Source organism: Macaca nemestrina, chromosome 5 (assembly GCF_043159975.1).
Source record: "Macaca nemestrina isolate mMacNem1 chromosome 5, mMacNem.hap1, whole genome shotgun sequence".
In the NCBI taxonomy this organism is placed as follows: Eukaryota; Metazoa; Chordata; class Mammalia; order Primates; family Cercopithecidae; genus Macaca; species Macaca nemestrina.
Genome location: NC_092129.1, coordinates 80789391 through 80801487, shown reverse-complemented (window position 1 = coordinate 80801487; position 12097 = coordinate 80789391). Strand labels below are relative to the sequence as shown.

General features: G+C 44.8%; 1 protein-coding gene across 1 annotated transcript in view; it reads right to left on the bottom strand.

Annotated features, from left to right (window-relative positions):
- PRE (prolyl endopeptidase) overlaps positions 1–7504 on the bottom strand; it is a 134730-nt gene extending 127226 nt beyond the window's left edge. Inside the window, exons 1-2 of the mRNA XM_011736419.3 lie at positions 7282–7504; positions 2275–2349 (exon numbers count right to left, since the gene is read on the bottom strand). Coding sequence (XP_011734721.1) covers positions 2275–2349; positions 7282–7326 — 120 coding nt within the window. The 5' untranslated portion in view covers positions 7327–7504. The remainder of the gene's footprint in view (positions 1–2274; positions 2350–7281) is intronic.
- Positions 7505–12097: the final 4593 nt, after the last annotated feature.

Sequence of the window (12097 nt, the reverse complement as noted above, 5' to 3'; positions counted from 1 at the left end):
TGTACACTCCAATGTCTTAGTTTCTACCAAGAGCTGACTGTAAGATCATTAATTAGTAGTTTCATCCACTAACTGGAAGCTTGATATCCACTACTAAGTGGCTTGTCATCCACGAATCTGTCATTATCAACTAAGGAACAGCAAAGTATACATTCATTAACAGATAAAATCTGGGTCATTCTGACAGTGCTCAATCACCATCAAAGGCTGTAGAAATCCAGGTTACAGCCAATACTTCAGGCGAAGAAATCATCACGTCTTAGGGACAGTTTTCCAAGAGATGTACAAGAACTTCACCCTTTCCCTGGTGCTTTCTAGCCTGTACAGGTTAGGCAGGTGTGTGTGACTCTCCACTCCCAGACCCAATCCCTCTGTCTCAGTCCAGTGCTGAACAATCAAGGTAATCTATGGCAGGGATGAAGTGGGGAGGTAACCCCACACCTGTTCTCTGTTCCCCAGACTTACCTGCAGAGCTACAGCCACCACCATTCCTAAAGATACTCCTGTGTTTCTCACTTTGGAATGTCTACCCATCCACTACTATGACCCAGTGCTTCCGGGAAGAAAAATTAAACCCCAAATATCAACGATTCTCATCCATGAGACCTTTGTCTTTCTTGAAGGGAGTTAGAGAAAGAATGTAGGATTGCAGATAAAAGTAAAAACCACTGGGAAATCTCAAAATAGCAGCGTGCTAACTTTAGGGACAAAGGATAAAAAGAAGTCGTTAAGAGGTTTGCAGTGGGCTAAGGAGAGACGCTACTCAAGAAGAACAGGTGAGGATGGCAGAAAGCAGGTGAGCCAGTGCTTGAGACTAAAGGAAGAAGAAAGAGATGATCATATGGTTTACTCCCCTACCTCTACTTTCTCTTCTTTTCTCCATATACCATCATGCTCCGGCTAAGCTCTTCACTCCATCCCTTTCCTTGTCCCAGTGGGGAGATGGGCAATTCCACATCAGGAAGGGATGCTTTTCTGGCAAATCTGAATTCAGGTCTCCAGAGAACACTGGTATATACGGTGGCAAGGGACCGCAGGAAACAGGTGGAGTTAAGACACAGGCGTTTGAAGACTGGCCTGAAAAACTACCTAGAGTGCCATTTAACATCTTTTTTTTTTTTTAATGGGAAATGTACCCTGCGACTCTAAAGAAGCTCGAATAAATTTCAGGATGGTGAACATATTATAAATTGTAAATATGTACTAAGTATTATGAACTATGGTTATAAATAAAAGAATCAAAGAACTTAAGATGAACTTGAGAAACACTATTCCCCGACCCAAGCAAACCTAATTAACTACATAAAGTATATATAAATAGGCTGGGCACGATGGTGCACACCTGTAATCCCAACACTTTGGGAAGCCGAGGCGGGAGGATCACTTGAGGCCAGGAGTTCAAGACCAGCCTGGCCAACATGGTGAAACCCCTGTCTCTAGTAAAAATACGAAAATTAGCAGGGTGTGGTGGCACATGCCTATAATCCCAGCTACTCGGGAGGCTGAGGCACAGAACTGTTTGAACCCAGGAGGTGGAGGTTGCAGTGAGCCAAGATCGCACCAGTGCCCTACAGCCTGGGTGACAGAGTAAGGCTCTGTCTTCAAAAAAAAAAAAAAAAAGCATACATAAGTGACAACTCCCAGGCACTCCAAAAGGTGAAAAATGTCTGTGGGACATAGGACTTAGGGCCACCTTCATTACTGAATGAGACGAGACTTCAGCAGGATCCTTGAAATACTGTTTCTCCAAAAGAATACAAAAGCTTTGTTTTTAGGGCAGAAAATGCTCCCCTCTGCCCCTTTACTACTTAGCTTTTGTTTCATTGTTGTTGTGTTGACATCAATAAGCAATCTAAGGACAGTATTCAGTTTTCAAGACCGATACTCATTTCATATACAAGATTTTCTTTTCTTTAGAAAAAAACATTGAGGTAATTTTTCCCTTTAACATCATTTCTATCTAGGTTTTCAATATTTCTTTTGGCAAAAATCAGTTTTCTTTCCGATATTTTCACTTAAAATAGCTCATCAGTGTCACTATGAACCATAAACATTATCTGAAACACTTACATGACTTTCTCTGGGACTAAGCCATGCTTTCGTCTTTTCCCCATGAATCACTTGACAAAAAGTAGTGGTAACAACAGGTATACTCACCATCCCATGGCAGAAAACCCAGGAGAACACCAGAAAGGAAAAGCTGTAGTTAACTGACATTTAGAGTTTGGTGCCAGCTACTAGGGCTGCCTTATCTTTAATTAGAAACCAAATTACCTTTGTCTGTTCACTGTCGGGGTCTTCAAGCCAGGCATAAGGGTCACAAATTTTATGTCCGTGATAATCCTGTACCTGTAGAAGACAAAATGAGGTATTAGATAATTACTCTCTAACCCCGATTAAAACTGGTATTTTTTTTAAATGTAATGGAGAAATACGAAAAGGATGGACAAAAATACTAATTGGCTCACTGGCAACATGTCTGCCCAAATTACCACATGAACCAAAGTTGGCAGGTTCTCAAAGGTGTCAAGCCACCCTTCATGAAAAGAATGTTTTAGCTAGAGAGGAAAGAAAGATGAAAGGTCAGAACAGGAAACCGCTCTGTCCCTACAACACAAAACAAAGACCTGCCACTGTGCTAAAGAAACTTGAAAACGTGCTGTCAGCAGCCAAGCACAGAATGACACAATACAGTGGACAATACAGTGGGCACATAAGAAGGGCACGTCAGGGAGGGGGCTCACACACACGTGCTCGTTCTCCTGTTCCACTGAGCTTCCCAATGATTAGAAAATCTCCTTGTAATATAGCCCAGTCAGTTTTGCTTTTAAGTCTAAACTGCCAAAAAGCAAGTTACTAATATGCAGTATAATGATTCTAATTGACATATGTTTAAAAAGCTGACTTAAATGCAATGGCAAAACATTTTAAAACTAATGCCTTTCTTCCTTTTTATTGTTATGAAATGCTTTTTTTTTAATGTTTACAAAAAGAAGGTGCAAAAGCATCACCCATTCAGGTTACCACGATATTGGAGGAAATAAAACTGCTTAATATAAGTAGAACCCAGCCTAAAGGAAGCTTTCTGGAGCTTCTAAGGCCTGGCCTTAGAAGCCACCTGAAGGCATCTGAAGGAGCAAGTACAAGCAGTTTTCACCACTCCTCAAGTGTTTATGCCAAAAGTATTATCCAGCAGTAAAAATCATTACAAAATCTCTCCACCTGATACCATCAAGATTAACCTCATTAGGGCAGGGTGTGGTGGTTCACACCCATAATCCCAGCACTTTGGGAGGCTGAGGTGGGCAGATCACTTGAGGTCAGGAATTCAAGACCAGCCTGGTCAACATGGTGAAATCCTGTCTCTACTCAAAATTTAAAAATCAGCCGGGCATGGTGGCAGGTGCCTGTAATCTCAGCTACTCAGGAGGCTGAGGCAGGAGAATCTCTTGAACCCATGAGGCAGAGGTTGCAGTAAGCTGAGACCATGCCATTGCACTCCAGCCCAGGCAACAGAGCAAGACTCCATCTCAAAAAACAAAACAAAACAAAAAGATTAACCCCATTAATGAAACCACACTGACAATATCTTGCCAATCAAGTCTCTGAACCACTCCAACATTCTGGTTAAGGCTTTTTGTATAAGGCTGTTGGGAAGACTACCTCTATCTCAGATGAATTTTTAATCTGTCTCCTTGCTTTGTTCTATAAGGCCAGAAGGTAAGGGCTATTTCCTAAAGAAAGCTCAGCGCTGCTCTAGTTGCAGTGTGGCTGCTGGCTAGGTGAGAACAATCTCCCTGGCCCTTACAACACTGGGCCCTCCACATCTGTCCTCGTCTGATGCCAGCTGAAAGAACTCCTGGGGAAATGCACAACTGGATAAATGGGCAGGTAAGCCAGAACACTCCGTATATATTCTCATTAAACAACTGACTGAGCAAGAGACATAAAAACAAGAGCAAGGAACTTAAAACCTGACTAAAGCCAGGTCCTGATGGGTCTTCATAAAGTTACCAATTTTCAATCCTGACCTCTCTAAATTTCAGCAGATTGTCACCACCGAACAAAAGCTTTTTATCCTTTTCTTCTCATCTGCAAGTCTTTTACATTTTACACACCTTGAAATGGTTACAAAATAGGCTTAAAATAACAATCTTCTTTTCCTAGCATTAAGAAATCAGAAAATTTTGAATTGTAAAGCATCTTTCAATCATACACTTCTAGAAGCAACAGCAGGGACAATGTTGGGTAACATGCCCAGAACCATACCAAGTTCAGAACCAGACCTGAGACTAAAGCAGTTAGCCCACCGTTTTCCCCAAACACTCATCAGAGGGGGCAGAATAGACACTTAAAAAGTGTTCCTGGATTATGTTACTAAATTCAGGCATATCCAGAAATTTACACCAAGCAGCCCTATCTGCTCATACCAGGCACCACCATCTACAGCAGATGGAAGTTATTGATCAGGTATTTTTAACTAGGACAAGAAACTGATTCTCTCTAGGACAATTCCACAGTCAATCCCAGGAGTCACAACTCCCCACCTCCAATTTTTTCTAAGACCACACCCTACAAATGAGGTGGGTGTGTCTTATAGCCACGTCCCTCGAATCAAATTCTTCCACCTGATTTAAGTTTGCTAATCATTCTTGATCTCCCCAAGAGGCTTTAAAAATAGAGCCCTGATAAGGTACTGTACTACTTAATCCTGTTCGACATTTGTAGCGTTCAACAGTTCACCCACCGCCTTCAGGACAAAGTGCAGACTCGTACACACAGCAGGCAGGACCCATCAAACCTGCCCTGGTCATCTTTCAAGCCCCATGCAAGTTTATCCATCTACTGATGGTCTGGTCAGAATGGCCTTCTTGCCACCCTACAAACAAATGCAATTCTGCAACCATCCAGGTCTGCCCAGCTATGACTTTATTTTAGTCACAGGATCAGGAATGTCCTTTGTCCCTTACCCAACTGGTCAACTTCCAGACTCATTTTACATAATACCTCCTCCTCCTGATGGAAATTAGTCCCATCCTATTCTGTGTTCTCCTCTCATCCTAAATCCCCTTCTATCAGAGTGCGAGTCCCCTGTGGTAGGCCTGTACTTCCGGATAGCAACTCTCTTAAGCAGTGGTCAATGGCATTGCACAAGAAGTGTCATGGCTTCCAAATTTCTGCCCAAAAAGGCAGAACTCCACCAAAACGGTTTCAATGCTCCAACACTTTCAGCAGAATACTGAGCATGTGGATGAAGGTGCTCAAGTGAAAGAGACAGAAAGCTACAGCAATCCCCAGCTGATACTGGGGAGAAACAAACCCATCCTAGAAACCAAAGGTTACAATTTAAGCAAATACCTAAGTCAAGCCTAGGGCTTAGTAACCAAACCTTAATGTTAAAAAAAAAAAAAAAAAAAAAAAAAAAGATACTCCACCGTAGGCTGAGGGAGCCACAGAACAGGATTCAGACTGGGCCAGAGCTGCATTCCCTTGGCCACGAGGCTTCGAGTTACCATGAGTTGTTTAATGAGAAGGAAGTGGAGTGTATTAAAATCCACAGTATACCCTTCCGAGTTAATTGTTTATAATCTCTTAGATGTCTTCATAAAATCCCCACTTAAACCTTTCATGAACTATTAAATACAGATAAATAAACTGTAGGACTTAGGCACCCAGGGTGGTGAAAAACTAACAAGTAACTCTAAAAACAAACTTAAAACTGCACTTATCAAACCACAGAATGGGTAGTTCTTTATATTCTGAACCTCAAGAACCAGAACCAAATAGTCACATGTCTTCCCATTACTAGTCTGGAACACTGCAGAGCTAGACTGTCACGTGAATGAATGAATGAATGAACGACAACATTCCTACTGCAGAAGCAAGTTAAGTCCTATGGTCAGTCCAAATATTTCACATAGAGAAAAAAGGCCCATAACAGGTAAGAGCTGCTAAAAGTCACCTAACTAGTGAATGGCAGAACCAGAACTAGCACTCTGGTCTTTTCATTTAGTCCAGCCTCTTTCTCCATTACAGCAGGATCACTTTACTCCCATATACAAAGGAAACAACCCTTTAAATCACAGGAATAGAGCTTCTTGAGCCGTTAGGGTAAATTTAATAAGCAAGCAGCTGAGAAGACTGAGAAAACATGGTTACCAGATGGCCCCTGGTCAAAGAAACTATGAATGAATGCATCGGTGTCACTTGGAAGTCTTAATTTAAAACAATATGTCCTTTAAAGCGTCAGCACCCTTTACTCCAATGTAACACGTGCTTTAAAGTAAACACTTTCTGGCATAAATCGGGAAAGTAAACAGAAAAACATTAAAACTGTGTTACACAAATACATACTCATTCTGATTATATTTTAAGTAATCTGAGAAATGTAGCTATTAGTAAGAGAATCATGGCCACAACATGTGGATGCAATCCAGTTCTTAAGACGTCAAATTCACGTTTACACAAAAAAGGTGTCTGCCCAGAATTCCGCCTACTGGATCTCAACAGTTACCTTGAGTTCATCTGCAGCTTAGGCAAATGGTGGTCAACCCCGCCACTAGATAAAACTTACTTATTCTGAAAAAGATCAACCCCTCTCCCTTCTAAGACCTCCTCTCACCCTCTCTCAACTCCTTCTCTTGTTTAAGAAAACATAGATCAGCATGGCCACACTATGGGGTCACTGCTCCGCCTTCCCCATTTCTGTCTGGGTCTCCGGCACCCCCAAGGCCCAATGCGCATCATCCGACCTGGGACAGGGTAGGCGCTCAACACACCTTTTAAAATCGAACGAATATACTTCAACTCTAAGGACTTTTAAAGTGTAAGTTTTAAAAAGTTTGTTTTCGTTTTTAAATGTGACATCATATCACACGCACACGCACACGCACACACCAGCGGACACTTTCTCCTACCACCATATTTAAGCAAGAGGCTTCGCCAGTCAAAAAAGCAGTGACACCGTCTGTCTTCCCACTCCCTACATACACTCATTCCTACCCGGGCGTCTGCCCTTGACCCCATTGATTCTGGAAAGCGGCCGGTCGGCGCTGCCCACAGACTCCGCCGCCAGCACTAGCAGAGTGACCGCCCGCGGGGCCCCAGTGCTGTAGAGGAGCCCCGCGCCCCTGGCCCAATTCTCCCAAACAAAGGCCGAGGGGGAGGGGAGGGACGCGGGGGGGGCAAAGGGCTGCAGGGAAAGGAGCTGCGAGCGCCACGGGTCAGGCCGGCGGGGCACCTGCGCCCGGGAGCCCTGTGGGCGGGGGCAGGGGTACTTACGGCAGTCTCGTCGCGGTACACGTCGGGGTACTGAAGGGACAGCATGGCCGGGAACAGGCAGGGGGCAGCGTGGAGGGGCGCGGGCTTCGGGAGCGGACCTGAGCGAGCCGGACTGACCGCGATGCGCGGCTGGGGCGCAGGCAGCGGCGGCGCGGGCGGCTCACGGCCACAGCTAGCACAAACCGACTGGCGGCGCGGCGGCGAGGGCGTGCAGAAAGCAGGAAGCCGCTGTCGGCGAGGCCTGGAGCCCCTCCCCGGCGGGCGGGCCCAGCGGCGGCGGCGGCGGCAAGAGGGAGCGGGCGGTGCCGAGCGTGCGCCAAGCCCGGCGCACAGCTCCCTCTGCAGGAGCGCCGGCCGCGCCCGCGCCGCCCGGGCGCATGGAGGCACGCCGGCTACGCGCTCGCCCACGCCCGGCCGCCTGCCCGGCCTCTGCGCCTGGTACAAGTCCCTTCACCGAGGCTGGGTCCCCGCGCCTGCCCCAGTGCCCTGCCTCGCTTTGGCCGCGCTCGCAGGACTGCCTGTAGGAGAGTGAAGCCCCTGGGTTTCCTTGCTGATGGAGCCCGTCACTATTCCCAGCCTTCCTGTTCCCGGGCTGGGTACGGCGGCGAAGGGAGACCTTGCCTCTCCCCAGCCTTGGAAGCAGAGGGCTGGAAGTGACCTTATGTCCACTGCCTGCGACTCTGGACGTGAAGGGAAGAAGTAATCGATCATGATGACCGTGAAAGAAACACGTCTCCCTTCATCCCAGGACCCCTGGTGGACACTGGGTGGTTTAGCATCCGTACTATGGAGATGCTTTGGAGGTGTTGGCAGGACTACGGCTGAGCCCTTATTTGAGATTTACCAATTGAGAAAGGACCAAGATTAAGAGGCCTGGAACTCATCGGGGGTATTTTATTTATCCTGCCTGTTCCTCATTTCCCCTCTTGCTGTCATGCTTGTTTATTGAACACCTACTGTTTATGGGGAAAAAAAGATGTTAGACAAGATGCTTGACCTCAAACCCATGAAAATTTAATAGTTACATGTCATCATCCTCGGGCTAGCAGCGGTACGTTCTTCCTGGACCACCCAGAAGAGACTTTATAGCCCCAGTCATCAGGGATATAGTGTGTGCCCAGTATGTTTTCTATCCCTGGCTTCCAAAAAGTCCTGGAAGAAAGAATAGGTATAACCAGAAAGTCCTTCACGTCCTGAGTCTAAGTGGACATGGTAACTATTGTAAACTTGTGTCCTCCATCTCTTTTGTGATATGGTCCCAATTCCACGCCTCACCCTTAGTTCACCATTTCCGTTCATAGTGATGTGTCATCATTTCTGCGCCTGATCCCGGATACCCCCTCCTTGGGCAATCTGAAAATTCTCAATTCTGGGAGAGCTCACGCTATTGATAACAAACTTCGTGCAAACACAGGGGCATAGCCCGCTACAGCCCAGAAGTCCCAATTCCAGTCCCCACCTCCTGCCTTCCCTAGCTGTCACCTGACGCAGGGACTGGCAGGCATTGTCTCCTTCTGCCACTGTGATGGATTTTTTTAAAGAGCAACCCAGGAGCACTTGACCCAGCAGACCCCCTAATGATAATGTTAATGCTTATTGAGTGTTTTTTTCAATGTATCAGCAAACTATGCTTATTGTTTTTTTCAATGTTATCAGGAAAGTATCTAGAACTAACGTCCCGATTTTATAGTTAAGGAAAACTGGGACTGACTTTTGCCCAGGACTTCACAAAAAGTGAAAAAGTAGAGCCAGAATTCAAACCTAGGTCTCTCCAATACCAATGCTCATTCTTAACCACTCTGACGGCCCTCCTACTCATAAATAAGTAGAGATACTGTAGAGTCTAGGGGGCACCCGTTAGCTGGTAAAACTTCAATTTAGCAGGACCTAAAGACAATGTGGAAATTGTGGTACCCAAAGGACAAATCAAACCTCAGGTATCATCCTCTCTTCCCTTTCAGTCAACCATTCTGGTGCCCAGTTCCTCTGGGCCCTGAGAGCTAAAGGTTTGTAGTGGCACAGACAGTGCAATAGGCTCCCAGCAGTAGGTTAGCTGCACCTGGAGTGAGATGGAGTGGGAGGGAAGATGGGAGAGCACCCTTTCCCCTCCCATCGGCCACATCAGTTGCACTTCCGTTTGCCAATGTGTTGTCTCCTTTAATCGTTATAGCAAAGACCATTTTACAGATGAGGAAAAGGAATCTCAGCAGCTTTAAGGGAATTAGTTCAAAGTCATCACACAGCTAAGACAATACAAAATTCATATTCATCAGTTGACTGCAAAGTCAACTTTATCCATAGACAATGAAGAGAAAGGAAGTATTTGAACTATATCAGAATGGAAGTGCTACCTCCAGAATAAAAACCGGAGCACTCTGTGACCTCTGACACGTAGACTGTTTTCAGGGGAATTGTAGAATTTACACCATGGTAACTCATGCTCTAACTCAGAACCCTAGGCCCTTGGGGGAATGAGGGTGAGCCGAGACGTAGAAGGACTTCCAGGGCAGCTCTCAGCCTCTCTTCTGACCTCAAACTTTGTGCCCACTCAGTTAAGCAGAGTCACCCTCCGAAGAAGGCAGGCTAGTGATCATTTACTGCTGCTTGGCTGTCTCTACCCACCTTGAGTTGCTTATGAAAGCAACCTCCATCCACATGTGGTCTCCAAGAGAGGATTTCTGGTAAATGCACGAGGATGCCCACCCAAGGGGCAAAGTGAGGACTGAAATACATCTCACTCTCCACTTGCCACACTGCAAGCAGGTGCTGGCACATTCACCTGGAGGAAGGGGTGTCTTAGTCTCAAGGGGCTGCACCTTCCCAGGTAAAGGATATTTTTCTAATTCACACAAGGGTGTCATCTTGTTAGCACCCCTTAGAGATGGATGCTTTGAGTGCTGCCTGGATAATCCACCCTTTAATCTGACTCTGGTTACCAGGTAGCTAGCTAACATACTGACTAATTGGCGGAGTGCAGTCATTTCAGACTATGTTTCCCCAAAGATTTATGTTGCTTTTTCCAGTGTGACCTTTAGTGGAAATTCTTATGTATTCTTGTATATCTAATCTTTGCAAGGCATCACGAAATGTGAAATAGCACCTAGGATAAGAGTAAGTAAGATTCTCTTTCAGGCTCTGTCACTAACTGGTTTCCTAACTTTGAATGGGTCCGTCATATCATCAATATTTTAATTTAGAAATTGTGGCAGTTGGGTCAGGTATTTTCAAAAGAATCTAAGATTCTTTAATTCTGAGTGGGAACAGAAGATACAGGAACCTCAGAACTAACTCCGAATTAAGAATAAGATTGTCCTGAGAGAGAATTGTCCAAACCTTATGGACAGATGCCGGTAAGATTGGGCAGTAATTATCTGTCTACTGAAAAGACTTTCTCCATAGTTTTCTTCTGTTTTCAAACAATTTACAAGAGAAGATTTGGCTCTAGAGACTATTGTTGGACCTGTAGTCCATACTAAATTCATAGATCTGACCTTTTCAGAAACTATAACTGTTCCTTTATTTTATTTGTTTGTTTATTTATTTTTTTGAGACGGAGTCTTGCTCTATTGCCCAGGCTGGAGGGCAGTGGCGCGATCTCGGCTCACTGCAAGCTCTGCCTCCTGGGTTCACGCCATTCTCTTGCCTCAGCCTTCCAAGTAGCTGGGACTACAGGCGCCCGCCACCACGCCCAGCTAATTTTTTTCGTATTTTCAGTAAAGACCGGTTTCACCGTGTTAGCCAGGATGGTCTAGATCTCCTGACCTCGTGATCCACCCACCTCGGCCTCCCAAAGTGCTGGGATTACAGGCATGAGCCACCGTGCCAGCCCTTAACTGTTCCCTTCTAATACCCTACTCTCAGCATAGGCATATGGTTGAAAGGAGATCTGAAGTGTCTGGAATTACAGCTGTGAAATCCAGGTCTCCACCTCATTCTTCCCCTTCTCAGTTTAATGCTTGGCTGAATTAAGCACTAAAATGAGAGGATAGGGCTGAATTCAATCCAGATTAAAAATGTGGGCAGAGAAAGTAAATCAAGAATCTGAAGTATTTTTCTACTTCAGTTCATGGAACTTACATAAAGCATTTCTAATGAAGTTCCTAAGATAGGAATGCTTTTAAATCAGGAGAGAGGAATCTTTTTTCTTACACCAATTGTAGGAGAAAAATCAGGTGTGGCCCCCTGCATAAAAAATTAACTTGTTTCATTTAAGTAGAAAAAGAGTACAAAAAGATGAATGATCTATTCATCCACTGTTTTAAATGGAGAACTGATAACTTAAAACTATTCAATAAATAAAACGTATAATAGAAAATGTGTCAGTTCAAAATGATTGGGTATAAAGTTAGAGAGGGAGGAGTTTAGGAAGGAAAAGAAAGGGGGAAAATGGGATAGACAAAGCAAGATGGACACACAGCATCACAGCTTTGCTCATATCAAGAAAAGTAAAGATAAGCACAAAAAGATAGTATGGAGACAGGTAAGCACATGAAAACTGCAGAAAATCAGGGTTGGACAACTGCAGAGAGAGTTTCATGGAGCAACATTTCATCTTGTGGCCTTTAGGATATTGTTACAAATTTTAAGTTACATTGGAATTTGTAAAACTCTAGGATAATTAATGATTATCCTCTTGGTGCTTTTTTTTTTTTTTTTTTTTTTGAGACAGAGTCTTGCTTTGTCACCCAGGCTGGAGTGCAATGGTACAATCTCGGGTCACTGCAACCTCTGCCTGCTGGTTCAAGTGATTCTCTTGCCTCAGCCTCCTGAGTAGCTGGGACTACAGGCGCCACCACTATGCCCAGCTAATTTTTGT